This window comes from Terrapene carolina, unplaced genomic scaffold (genome assembly GCF_002925995.2).
Source record: "Terrapene carolina triunguis isolate 2854851 unplaced genomic scaffold, T_m_triunguis-2.0 Scaffold131, whole genome shotgun sequence".
Classification (NCBI taxonomy): domain Eukaryota; kingdom Metazoa; phylum Chordata; order Testudines; family Emydidae; genus Terrapene; species Terrapene triunguis.
This window is the reverse complement of record NW_020664482.1, coordinates 27,466,353-27,480,714: the sequence shown is the minus strand read 5'-3', so window position 1 is coordinate 27,480,714 and position 14,362 is coordinate 27,466,353. Positions and strand designations below refer to the sequence as shown.

At 40.5% G+C, this 14,362-nt stretch overlaps 1 protein-coding gene across 1 annotated transcript in view; it reads left to right on the top strand.

Annotated features, from left to right (window-relative positions):
* Window positions 1–2,012: 2,012 nt before the first annotated feature.
* Window positions 2,013–14,362, top strand: part of RPS6KA6 (ribosomal protein S6 kinase A6) — a 73,168-nt gene continuing 60,818 nt past the window's right edge. Inside the window, exon 1 of the mRNA XM_024195127.3 lies at window positions 2,013–2,160. Within this exon, the coding sequence (XP_024050895.1) occupies window positions 2,080–2,160 (81 nt within the window). The 5' untranslated portion in view covers window positions 2,013–2,079. The remainder of the gene's footprint in view (window positions 2,161–14,362) is intronic.

The window sequence follows — 14,362 nt, the reverse complement described above, 5'->3', positions numbered from 1 at the left end:
GGTATGCGTCAGCAAGGGGGGGGTTCTGAGGGGTCTGCGGGTGGGAGTGGTGGCTGTGCCCCCTCAACACACTGGGGTCAGTGGTGCTGGCTGGGGACCGCCTTCAGTGGAGTATAGGGGAACCAGTTGAATAATACTGCGTAGGGCCCCATAAATCCTAAGGATGGCCCTGGTCATGCAGCATGTTTAAATAAGTCTAAAATGTTCTCAGAATAGTTTTCTGTCTTGGGTAATAATTTCCAAACACACATTTTAAACCATGTTCCATGAACCACAACTTTTTTTCCTTCCAAGATTAAAGAATGGGGGGGGGGGGGGGGGGGGAAGGAAATCAAAAACCCTTTCACTCAGAGGATCTCATACATCTTTTTATCTGGCAAATAGCAAACTAACTACAGTGCCAAACTCCTTCAGAATTGGAAACAATGCAATGTTCCTCCTAATTATGTACTTGGAAACGGAGGAATAAATCTCTTGGTGCTTGTAACCAAGGTGAAATACATGATCCCTTCCTTTCTCATGCATACAAGTACATGCTTTTATGCTGTTTCTGGCTCTAAAAGGTTGTAAGACCTCAATAGGGTCTTACTTTGATCTAGCAGCTTCTAGACCTGAGTATATATTCCTATCCTCCCCTGTAGTGAATTTCACAAGTTAATTACTGGCTTTTTTTGCTGTCATTTGAACAACTTAGACAGAAGGTGTTTACTGCAAATATGAAATGATATCTGTAAGCCAGTTTAGCACTGATAACTCAGCGACCTCTTCTCATGAACTGCTGCCACTGCTCTGTAGGTGTCTTAGCCTGTGTTATCCAGGAGGTCAGACTAGAAGATCACAATAGTCCCTCATGGCCTTGGACTCTATAAAACTAGTCATTAGTTACTACCTGAGGAATTCAAAGTGCCCATAGTTCCAGTGTTGTGCGTATGCAATTTAACTTTACTGCAGGATCAGGGCTTATGCCCGATTCCACAAGGTAAGCACATCCCTGACTTTTATTGTGTGAGTAACCTCATTGACTTTGATGGCACTACTCCCCTTGGCTTTAAAGATACGATGCCCATCCCCAGCAGCCCGGGGCTGCATTGGCACGTGCAGCACCTCTCTGCAACAGGGCCAAATCCTGCAGTCCTCACTCAATTTTCCCCAGGCAAAACTCCCACTAAGGGGACCAGATAGCAAGTGTGAAATATCAGGACAGTTTTTTTTTTTTTTTGCAGGGGAGTAGGGGGAGGTATAGTTGCCTATATAAGCCAAACCCCCTAACATAGGGGATGGTCCTGATCATAGCGGGAGATGTGGTCCCCCTAACTCCCACTGACAGCAATAAGCAGCAGTACCAGCGATGAGGCAGGATCACACCCCACCCTGTGCAGGGTCGCCTCTGGCCCCGGTGTGCTTTTTTACCCCCGGGGGCTCTGGGCTGTCACCGTCCTGCAGAGACGGGCACCCCCACGCAAGCTGTCCCCACGGGCCGTGCAGCGGGGATCCCGCCCCAGGGCGGGTGCAGGCAGCATCCTCCGGAGCAGGGGCTGCTGGCCTGGAGCCGGGTCCCCCCCCTCACTATGCAGCGGGTCGACGCTCGCCAGGCTCGCGGGCGGGGGAGGGGGAAGGGCGCCCCTCGCGCAGCGGCCAGGCTCCGAATGCGCAGCCCGCTGAGGACGTTACAAAGGACGTGCATCACACCCACGCCATGGCTCACGTCATCCCCCGCCTCCCCCACACCGCCCGCTCCACGTGCACCTCCCACCCCCCCCTCCCCGTGCCGGGGATTCTCCAGCCCGGCCTGACGTCATTCCCATGCTGCATCGGTACCACCCCCTCCCCGGCCGCCATGTTGGGGGAGGGGGCGCGGTGCGGGCAGAGCGGAGCCGCCCCCGCCGGAGAGCAGGAGCAGTAGCAGCAGAGCCAGTTCCTGCGCCGCCGCCGCGCTCTATGGGCCGGCGGAGGGGACCCGCCGGCTCGGCAGCGCGCTGCCCTTGAGGCCGCAGAAGCAGCAGCAGCCGCCGCCGCGGAGCCGGGACATGAGCAGCGGCTGCGAGCGGCGGCGGCTCCCCGGCTAGCGGGCGCGAGGACATGGTGCCGTTCGCCCCGCTGGAGGACGCGGAGGAGCCGGAGCCCTGCCACAAAATGGAGCTGTGCATGAGTGGTGGCGAGGTCAGTGCGGGGCTGCGGGGGGCGCTAGGTCGGGGGCGGGCGCCGCGCAGCAGGAATGGGGGCGCCCGGCGGGCACCTGCTGTCTCCGCCCCGCTCCCACGCGTGGGTCTGGTTGCTGGGGCAGCGGGCCGGAGAGCGAAAAGCTTGGAGCCCCCGAGACTATCAGCCCCTACTTGCCTCTCACCCCCGATCTGCCCCTGGGAGTCTACCTGACCCCTACCCCAAGATTGCCCGCCACCCACCCTGAGATTGTCAGTCCGTATCTGCCCCCATCCTGAGACTGTCAGACCTCACCTGTATCCGATCCCATCCCTTAGAGAGCCCACCTGCCCCCCACTCTGATCCTTCCCCCGAGACCTGCCACCCATCCCAAGACTGTCAGTCCCCATTGTTCCCCATCTCGGTCCTGTCAGTCCCCATTGTTCTCCATCCCGGTCCTGTCCCCTAGAGAGCTCACTTGCCCCCCACCAAGAGACTGTCAGCCCCCATCTGCTCCCCCTGAGAGTCTCCTTGCCCTTCACTTCTAGATCCTGCTCCCCCTAGCCCAAGTCTAGCAATCCCCCCTCAGAATTCTTCTGCACACACTTCCTCCTCTAGTTCCCCTCAGAGCCCATGTGTGTCTCCTCCCTTGCAGGATCCTGCTGCCACCTCTGGAGAGCTTGCTTACACTTCACCTGGATGCTGTCCCAAAGAGCCCATGTGCCCCTCTGCCCTAGATCCTGCTGCCATCCCCTGAGAGCCCACCTGCCCCATCCTGATCTTGCTGTTCCCAGCTGCTGACCGCAGGCCACCCCCAAGTGCCTGTCTATTCTTCATCTTCCTACTGCTCCCAGTCATACTGAATAGATCCTGCATACTCATCCTGGCCATCCTCAGCCACCCCTAGATCCCAGCTATGTAGTGAATTTGAACCTCATATCCTGAGACCCTACCCACCTTAAGTTGCCCCTTCAGTCATCACCCTGAGCCCTGCATTCCTGAGGTCTCAAAGTGCCCATCAACTAGTCCATCCCAAAGAATCAGACTTGCCTCAACTACTCCCCTGAGGCCCCAGTCACTTCTTAAACCACCACCTTGAACTGTTCCCATCCCCTTCAGTTAGCTGCCACCTCCTTACACCCAGAGCCCTGCTGGTTACTGTTTCTGGGCTCAGCAGGAGCTGACAAACCTCTTCTCTCATGGATTTATGCTACCTGTAACACGTGCAAAGTTATAGCAGTGTCAGCTTCTCTTTGTATGAATTAATGGTCATTGAGTGTGAGATGTTAATTTGGTGTGGTGTGCAGTTCTTTGTGTGTTTAACTTAACAATTGCCAAGCTGTTAGGTTGTGGTGGAGAAAATGCTGTTTGGTATTGGACTTTATATAAACTAGCCTGGTAATTTAAATGCTCTTGCTGCTGTTATAGTTTTGTTAGACATTTATTTGGGTTTTTCTGATTGCATAATTTTACCAATTAGCCTGTATTTTTGTGCCTGCATATAGAGGTTACTGCCACATTTCTCATTAAATAACCATAGAGTACCTACCAATTAGTGATTTACAGGGAGAAGTCTGAGGTTAAGCAAGGGTTTGGGACCATAGCAGTTTTACAGTAAAATCAAAGAAGCTCTTGCTAGAGGAGTTTAAATAAGGCTTAAGCCTTAAAGTTTCCTTACTTCCTCTTAAATAGAGACCTGGCCAGAAGTGGAGCACCAAATGTGATTTAGCTGCACTGTGTAATTTTAAAATATATATTTAGTACTGTATTTATCTAGTAGTGTGTAACAGCTCAGTATTATTCTTTTATGCACTTAAGTGTAGAAATCAGAAGTGCACTGGAACCTGGGTTTCCAGAGTTGTCAGGTAAGACGGTTGAACTGAATGATCACACATATGTGTCTGAGGGATTGATTTACATGTTACACATATGGAAGATGTTTTGTAAGTAAAGCGTCTAAAAACAGGTCTCACTCACTTCCTGTGGTACATCGGGCTGTACTTAGTAACACAGTGCGTGCGTTTCTAAGTACAAACATACATAAAGTATGCCTTGGATATTAAGGGTTTGGAGGGAATGAGGCACTATTATTGGAGCATCTTGCAGAAGTTATGTTATCTGATAATGCACATTTATACATAAAAAAGTATGGTCCTTCATTTCAGCAAGAAAACCAGAGGGAGCCTTTAACTCTGTTGTATTTTATTCTTCTTCTGTAGTGTGTCCACAGAGTGCTGTTTCTAAGCACTGTAATTACTATAGCTGTACACACTCTTAAATATTCTAGTGATTTAATACTTAATCACAGTCTATGTATCTAAGTAATTTAGAAAAATACTATTATAATAGTAACAATGGATGTCTGGATAAAAACATTCCGTTGCAGGTTTTATACTACGATTTGTTAAAATAATAGAACTGCATCTCAAGCAATAAATATTTTTTTATTCTGAAGAATTTACATGCCATCATTCAGCTGTTTTCAGCTAGTACTATAATATATCCATATGTTTTAAAAAGGTGAAATTCAGGTGGTGTTATAGGTAAGTACTTAAACTTGCACATTTTTTAAATGTACATACTTCACATTGTTGTCGCTTATAGTTGGACAAATATTGCAATTTTTTAGCTGACTTTCTTTGACTGTGTTCCTGTTGCTTTTGTGTTCAGTTTTAGCTTTCTACAAATATTCTAGCACATGAGTTTGCTAGCAGCAATATTTGGAGAAGACAGGTTTAGCCTCAGTGCTCATACTGACTACAGCGGGTCTATTCTGTGCTTAAGTGCTTTGCTGGGTTGGGACTAAAGAAAGAAATGTGAAATTGGCAGTGGACCTTGTTAGAAACCTGATTCCCAGAGTTATGCTCAGGAAGCCAACGTACCATGTGACGTATGTCCAACCAAAACAGCTCAGATGTCTAATTTTGAATATTTATAACAAACTGTTTGTACAATTAAAAGGCCAGAAATTGTATGAAGTGATTCAGTGAATAACTTTTGTAAATAACAAACTTGAGAAATCATAAACGGCTTAGGATGAATCACAAATAGCAAGACTAATGAACTGTTTGTCATGAATTCACACAACTCTCTATTAGATTTTTGGATGCACTGTAATTCAAGAACAGAAATTAGTATGCCTGATATTAAAATCAAATTGCATTTGCTGAACAGTCTTTATTTTATATTCTCCTTTTATGTTTTAAATGCATAAAGGACTTTTCCTTGCAGCTGCATTTTCATAAACTAAAAATGCAAATATTTACCATTTTGCAATATACTAGTTTGTATGTATTGGATCACACACGTACAATAGCATTTTTGAGTTCTTTTTAGGAAGTCCCTGTTCACTCAGTAACTGGGTTTAAACTGTATAAATCTTTTTTATATTGGTGGGGTTTGATCCTGTATGTAAACGTGTAGAATTAACCTTAGTTTGTACTGCATCATGCCACTTCATGTTTCGATTTGGAGGGTCTAAAGTGACCATGGACTCTATGGAGTTGCAAGGAGTTAATAGTGATGATTTTTCAATAACATATTTTTCAGGGCAGGCCATTTACTCTAGTATCAGTGCTCCAGTCTGTTGGTGACCATTCAGAAATTATCTTTGAGGATATGCTTGTTGGCTAAATTTATCCCATGTTTTAAGGTAGATAAATACATTTCCAATGAAATGGCACTTATTTTTTGAACTGACAATCTAGGAGGGAAAATAAAATATTTATTATGGGAAGTACTGTTGTTTCAAGACATAAAACCAACCTCTGAGGAATTAGAAATAAGTTTTCCCTATGGATAATTTATTTCACAGTTGCCCACTTCATGGTTTTTCTGCACTTTTCCTTTGAAGCATCAGAGGCACTGGACTAAATGGACTCTGGTCTCATCTGGTGTGGTAATTATGTTCCTGTGACAAAAATGAGAAGTCACTTAGTAATCACTGACATTAACTGTCTTTTTTTTTTTTTTTTTAAATGAGTGGTGATGAGTTAAGGATCTCTGTCAAGTAGTTTAGGCTTCATATGTATGGCAAATGAAATATATTTTTACAACAGTCAATATACACAAATGTTTTCATGATGTTAAATAGATGAAAACTAAGTTTTTGCTTATAAATATATATGCAGTAATAACAGTATACTCATGGGAACTAGAATGTGAAAGTGACCAGGACACTGTTTAAAGTGTCATGTTGGCCATGTCCTTTTTAATAATTCTTCTACAAATGTGATCTTTCTCCCAAGATGAGAACATGAATGGAACTTTGAGAATTTGGCTTTGATCCTACAGTTGGATCTGTTTGGCCAAATCCCCATTGGAGCTAGTGGAGCTCCATGTGAGTGCAAGGATCTGTTTGTCCCGATACAATTGTAGAGTCAGAGCCAGATTCTCAGTTTGGTTCATGCCTTTTGGTTCATTTGACTTTTTGGTCCACTTGAATTACGTCTTATCCATTCGTTCGAGTTGGCTCTACAGCCAATTTAGGAGGAATCTGAAGGAGAAGTTGTGCCCTGTAATTGCTTCTTTATGATATATGAAACACCTGAAAGATGGTCTGAAAGGTAGTATGACAGAGCTCTGTATATGTACATTGTGAGCTTTTTAAAGCTCTAATTGAAAGGGATTTGGTGTCAAATCTTTACCAAAAAACAAACAAACCCCAAAACCAAAAGAAACTACTTTTTATTTGTGTGTGTGTTCAGGAGCTTTCCTTAAATGTGGAGCAACATGTTAAATAAAAATAACTTCCTCTTTCCTATCCAGTTTCACATATGATTTCTTTGATGTACTGCTTTATTTGTCCATTGACTCTCCCTTGGAAACAGTCATCATGGATTGAATTTACGTTAAAAAAAAAAAGTGGATATTTTTGTGAGGAGAGAGGTAGGACATCTTTCTAATCTTATTTATACACCTTAAAGAAAGAAACAGGTCATAACCTCTTTTTCAGGTCACCTTTATAGTGGCTGTAGTGGCTATGGCCACTTTTTCTTTCAAGATAAGTCAAGTGAATTTCATCAAGTTAATCATACCAAAATATGCTTCTATTTTTTGAAGGTTAATTAAACCTGTAGGATGCCTTTCATTGTGCTTTTGTGTATTTCCATAGAGAAATCGTGTAAAATAACACTAGGAAATCTATTTCACTCTGCATTTCTAGTTATCTTATCATATCTATAACAAATGTTTGACTTTCTCATATTGAAACAGATTGACAAGTTTTATTTAAAAAAATTCATTCAACAAAACCTGAAATCCTGTTGAGTATGAACCCCTTCTGTTCAAGGGCCCATACCAAAACATACTTGGGTTATAAAGTTCCTGTAGGATTAGAAGATGCTTTTAACTTCTTGCCATTCAGCAAACAATTTTGTTTGTTGTTAAAAGTGGAAAACTTATTGCAGTCACTAATAGGTTGGGCAATATAAGCAAAATGAACATTGTACTTATGCTCACAATGTATTTAGAACCTCAAAGCTAATTGTAAAGATAACTGTTTTATGTACAAATGCAAGAAGGCCTCCATATACCTACCAGAAGCTGTAACTCTCCTAGAAGTTGTGTGGTTGGGTCTTTTAGATGTGATGTGTTTTTGAACAATTAGATTATATTGAACAATTCACTGATTCTAGAGAAGTTAGCCAGATACACATAGAAGACAAGAGAATTCTGGCATTACTAAGAAACATAAGTAAACTAGTTTGTTTACAACATATATTCAGTTTTCAACTCAATTTTTAAAAATATAATTTAATTTACTTGTACTAATATTGCATTTTTGTGTTGTGATACTATTCCAGAATTCTTGTAGTACTTTAGCATTTTCTTTTGAAGAGAGTAAGGGGGAATTGAAAATTTCTCTGTTTGGAAACGTCACATGAATTAAGAAATGAAAAGAGATACTTAAATTGGGTATTAATCAGCCTTTAATCAAATAAAGGTGGTAATATGCAAAATTAGAATGAGTGTTAACTTCAAAATCCTATGTCTTTTAATTTGGTTTATTACATGTCAGTCTCTTCAGATAGCATCTATTAGTTTTGTAAATTGTTATACCCATGCTGTAAGCTCTTTGAAGAATAGATATGTACATGGGAAAACTATCTCTTCATTGGATAAAATCCACAAGGAAATAAACCAGAATAACAGAGACCAGAAATGAAATTATTCAACCATAACAAAAGGGATATTTGCTTAAGATAATGCTGTTAGTTTTGGAGAAGGCAAATATTGTTATGTATATGAGTTAAGCCTTACTGTTTCTGTTGTTGTGCCAAGTCTCTGCATCTTTTTTTCTGGTGCTCATTGTTGTATCAGTTTGAAACAAGTGTGCATCGCTTTGATTTTGGCTGCTGTTTATAAGACATCCTTTTAAATTTGTTCTTTTCATATTTTGTTGAATACTGAACCATTACTGGTGTACACTATTGGCAGAGTATCTAGAGACTAGGCATACAACTGTTATGAATATTGTCAGTCTGGGAAGGTGAATTAAGTACCTAAATTTGTGTTTGGCTGAAAGTTTACAAGACTTATAATCTGTTTTTGAAGATATAAGAATTGAGAGGCATATTAGTAGTAGTAGTTTATAACTTGTGAATTGATGTCAGTGCTTAGGCACTGTAATGATAGACAACTTTGTGAAAATCGACATAAATGAGAACAGGTTTTACAAAAAATCTAAGCACACAAATACCTTTAACAGTATCTGAAACCAGTGAATAAATGCTAGTTGTGTAACTACAAGCCATAATAATGAGTATTAGTGTTTTTGTTTACTACTTTAGAAGTTGGGGTAGCTTATCTTGGAATTGTTTGTTGTGGAGTATGAACCTCTGAAAAGATCAGTGCTGGTTTTTAGATGACTTGAAGTAGTCCACCAGGATAGCTTGCAAGAAACTTTGCTGCAGCTCTAGCTGAAGGAATATCATTATATGCTAGTTAACACAGCTGTCATCTGGGATATTAACTGATTTACATATTTAGACCTCTTCATTAAGTTAAGGAACAAGTTAAATACATCCCCATCAACTTTAAATCTTACCTATTTCATTGTCCATCCTCTGTCTTCCAATAACCTCCGTAAACACAATCATCCGGGTGCTACACTACTTCTTTTCTGCATTTCCATTATGGACCACAGTTTCCTTCCGTACACTAAATACTGTTCTATAAACTACTGTCTTTCCATCATAAAATGGACAAAGAATTTTTCAATTTAAATTTAGCCAATTTTGAGAATGGAATGAATTTTACCAGTAAACTTAGTTAATTTTGTCTAAGGATACTTGTGAAATTCATTCTGTCCTTGAAATTGACTAGCGAAGGTGATTTTATTGTACTAAAGACTTTGTAGACATTTATCTTTAAAAACAAAATTAAAATAACAGTTTCAGTGCATTTTTCACTTCCATGCCCTCTGTGAAATCATGATTTATGCAGGGCCCTCGCTATAACTGATATGGGACACACTTACAGTGCAGCTGCCCCAATCTAGTTGAAGCTTATAGTGTGGAAGGAGCCTTACTATGTCCCTACAGCTGGTGAAATCTTAGGTTTTGGGCTATTCAGGGATTTAATCCAGTTGTGGGGCATGGTGAGATCCCATCCATACTTCATACAGTTGAACCTAGATCAGGGACCAAACATTTTGTAACTTGCCCCAATAACTTAGTTATATGTGTGGTATACAAAGGACTTAAGAAATGTTAACATCTTTTAGCTACATAGACTACTGTGAGCTACACAGCCCAAATCTTCCCTACCTACCTAAATTAAACATATGGTCCTCATTACTGTAGTATTGAGCATGTCTCAATCTTTAATGTAGTTATCCTCTTGATACACCATGAGCGGAGGTAATATTGTCCCCATTTTTATGGATAGAGACTGAAGCAGAGAGAGACTAAGTGACTTGCCCAGGGTTACACAGCCCTGGTGGAGCAGAAGATTTAACCAGAGTCCCAGGTTCATGTCCTAGATACTGGACCATCCTCTTCCTTGTCTCACCTATCCTTCCAGGTATTGCGGGGTTTCTATTCAAGACTCATAGTTAGAACTGAGTTCCATATATAGTGACCCTAATAACCTCCATAATTAACTTCCTCATTTGGTCACTTACTATTAGAGCTGGTTAAGAATTTTTTTTATATTTTTTTCTTGGTGGAAAGTATTGATTTTTTTTTTTAACACAAAACTCAGTGCGGGAGGGATAGCTAAGTGGTTTGAGCATTGGCCTACTAAACCCAGGGTTGTGAGTTCAATCCTTGAGGGGGCCACTTAGGGATCTGGGGCAAAATCAGTACTTGGTCCTGCTAGTGAAGGCAGGGGGCTAGACTCAATGACCTTTCAGGGTCCCTTCCAGTTCTATGAGATAGGTATATCTCCATATAGTATTATTACTTTTCTTGGAAATGTATTGGTTTCAACAAAACAATTGGAAGGGGGTGGGAGGGAGACACAGAAATACCCCACAATAGCCAGTAGCCCAGTGAATGATTGACTTGAACCTGGGTCTTCCACATCTCAGATGAGTGCCATAACCACAGGCTATAAAGTAAGTCTACTGTTTTAGTTGTTCCACTTTGAATGAATAGTTAAATATTCATTGGGCCAAAAGAAGATTTTTTTTATAGTTGGTGATTAGGCAGAACAGGACTTGAACCAGCATCTCCCACATCCCATGTGAATGCCGTAGTCATTGGGCTGATGATTGTTCTGGGGTGCCTTGTTTTGTTTTGTTTTTTGGCTAAAATTTTTGAAAGGTCTGTTTTTGTTCCACATCAGAATGAAAATAAATGTCAAAATCTCAATATTTTGCAAAATGGAATTCCTGCTTTACATCCAGATCTATTTAACAGTGTCACATGAGACTTATACCTACATCCCCTTCTGGAAGCATGCAAAACCTGTACTATAAGATAGCTAACATATGCAACTCAGGTGACCAGATACCACAGTGATGACATTTCAGGCAGGGGTACAGATACAGTTGAGTAATATAGTTGCAGTGACATAGCATGGTCAGGAGTATTATAAGAGTGAAGACCATCTTCATGGAAGTATAGTATTTAGCAGAAGCTTTTACGTCAGGGGTTCTCAAACTGGGGGCCAGGACCCCTCAGGGGATCACGAGGTTATTATATGGGGGGGGTTGCGAGCCGTCAACCTCCACCTCAAGCCCCGCTTTGCATCCAGCATTTACAATGGTGTTAAATATATAAAAAAGTGTTTTTAATTTATAAGGGGGGGTCGCACTCAAAGGCTTGCTATGTGAAAGGGGTCACCAGTAAAAAAGTTTGAGAGATCTAAATGCAATGTTTTTATCTGTTGCTCCAAACTTATGAACCCCCCTTTATATGTTGTGGCTTTACCTGGTTGACTGTAGATCTTAATCCTGCACCCCTGGTGGTATTGCATTTATAAAATGCCCACTTCTGCTGCTTTTATTTTTCTTTTATTCTTTAATTCTGTTGGAAAGACGAAAATGAAGAATTTTAAGTAGGGGGTAATCCAACCATTTTTTGACCTTTGAGAATTGGATTCCCTCATGGTTTGGAATTGTTGTCAACCAGTTGGAGTGCTCCACTTCTGCTCTTCTCTTCTTATAGCTAAAACCTCCAGGCACATTAAAGCAAAACAAACTCACTAAACAAGCTGAGACAACTTTAGTAGTGTTAGAACTACTGTGGCTATTTTTTTAAGGGGCCTGTGATGACATTGAGAGTTTCTCTTGTTGGAGGAGTTATGGAACTCAGGATGTTGTGTAATATGATATTTTACTCTAGTAGACATATCTCAGCCCTACTTAGCCAAAAGGCTTGATTTAAAGGAAATAAAAAAAACCCATTAATGTAGTCTCCCAAATTAATACAGTGCACTCCCAACCAGTCACGGGATCCACTGAAGCTGTAGCAATGTATTTAAATTAGAAAGCAAATTACACTTTAACTTCATATAGACAGGCAGTTTGGCATTGAAAGGTTGGTTGGACCTTCAGAGCTGTTCAACTGAAAAAGTAAGTTTTCACCATTAGTTTTGTCTTGGCTTATATGATATGACTTTAGTCTTGTCTTTTTGTATGCAGAGGTTTCTTTTAATCTGTACTACCAGTAATCTAGAGCACCTTTTTAAATTTATACAGTTTGCTGAAAAGTATTGCTGCAGTTAGCTTTTGAGTTGATGGTTTAATAGCCTTTTAATAATTACAAAGAAGTTAAATACTGAACAGCTGAGTGATTCTAGTGTCTCTCATTCTGATGGCACTTGTTGGTTCTCACTAGCTATGTTGTTTCCTTTCACAAGTTTCCTGTGAAAGGATTAGCCTGTGTTTTCTAGTTCACATTTCTTTTCTGAAGATAAATGCACCCAAGGATCTAATGTTCTAAACTTAATTTTGTGCCCCCCTAAATAGATACATGTTGTTTACTTGGTGGGCTAGAATAATTCCTTTATCCTTTGTATATAACAATCAGAAACTTTATTAAAAATAGCTGAATATATCTCAATGGATAAACGACTTGGCAATAATAACTTCTACTGAAAAAAGTAATCTGAAAAGCCAGAATTCAAGTTAGTATTTGTTTTGTTTTTCTTTAAGGGTAGGAGTTAGGATTGATATTTTATTTAGTATTTGCTGTATAGCATTTTATGTAAGGTAATACATAATGCTGAATATTAAACCTTTGCTGAATGTAAGTAATTCTACAGAATATTAAAAAGCTTGTGACTCATTTTGTCATAATTTTGACTTTTTGTAGGTCAATAGCACAAAGTTTGTGCCCTTGTTTAAAACTACTGGATTGTGGCTTGCAGTCCATGGGTTTATTTGAGGATTTGTTTGAGGAATGGTGGTTATAGTTCACAAGTGAATAATTCAGCATTGTAGTCTACAACAATGTCAGACTGTAAAACCAGATTTATAAACTTGAATATTTCTTTGGACTAAAAAGTTGATATACAGAGTTAAAACTAAAAGGAAATTTCTCTAGTAAACGCTTGACAAGAGAGGTGGAATTTGAGGATGATAGAAAATGTTTGTTTGCAACATTTTAGTCTTTAAATTTGCAGTCGTGTGTGTGGATTGATCTGATAGCTTATCTGAAAAATATTTTAAAAGTGCACACTGCAGGTGAGTCAAGTTTTGGTGAGCCAAAAGCTTGTTTTTATGAAGTCTAAGTAGTGAGCCACATTGACAGAGTTCAGTAGGTGAAACTGTGGTTTAGTAGCAACAACCTTGGGATGTGACATATTCTAGTATACTTCACTGGGCCCAATAGAGTGAGTTTTAAAGTTAGATAAAGAAAGAGAGAATGGACAGAAAAAACTAATACTGTATTGGAGAGACAAAACATATAACAGGAAACTGCTAATTAAGGTAACTTTTGACTACCTGCCATTAAATTCAGTAATTTACTGTATATGAGTTGACAGGAATGCAAAAGTATGGATATGCAGGATGTGTGGAAAGTATGCTGAACAAACAGCATAATAGATTTTTTGGGGGAAAATATATCTAGGCGTTGACCAAAATTTTCATGCCTGCTTGCCTAAAGTTGAGATCTTATGGAGGCCTACAAGTGTTTGGCATGCCTGTAAATCTGGCCACTAAAATGTAGATGCCTAAATATGGATCCAGGAGCTTAATTTTAGGTAACCAGGCTTGAAGTTTTGGCCACACCTTACTGTTGATATCAGAGTGCCTTATAGAACGTCCACAGATCAATAACAAGATCACTAACCCATTGATTTGTAATGATGACTTGCATACAAAAATGTTGTCTAATAAAAGTCTTTCATGGAGAAAGTAATATGTACATCTGTATTATTTAAAACCTCTAAAACTAGTAGTTGTTTGGTTCCGGTATCGTATATGGGATACAAAGCCTTTTACGTTCCAGTCGAGATTGATAGTAACACCTGATGCCTTCAACAGCGCCTCCAGAACAGGCTGGCATGGAGAAGCTTCTGCTTATACTGAATTGTACTTCTGTTGTGGATAAACAGTGCTCACTCTCCAGAGTTGTCATTATGGCAATTTTCATGAACACTAAATTTACTTAAAAGTAAAATAATAATAATAAGAAAAGACTGATAAGTCTTGTAAATCTCAAGTGGCGGAGTGCACAAGAGAGAAGTTAAAAAGCAACAGAGGGTCCTGTGGCACCTTTAAGACTAACAGAAGTATTGGGAGCATAAGCTTTCGTGGGTAAGAACCTCA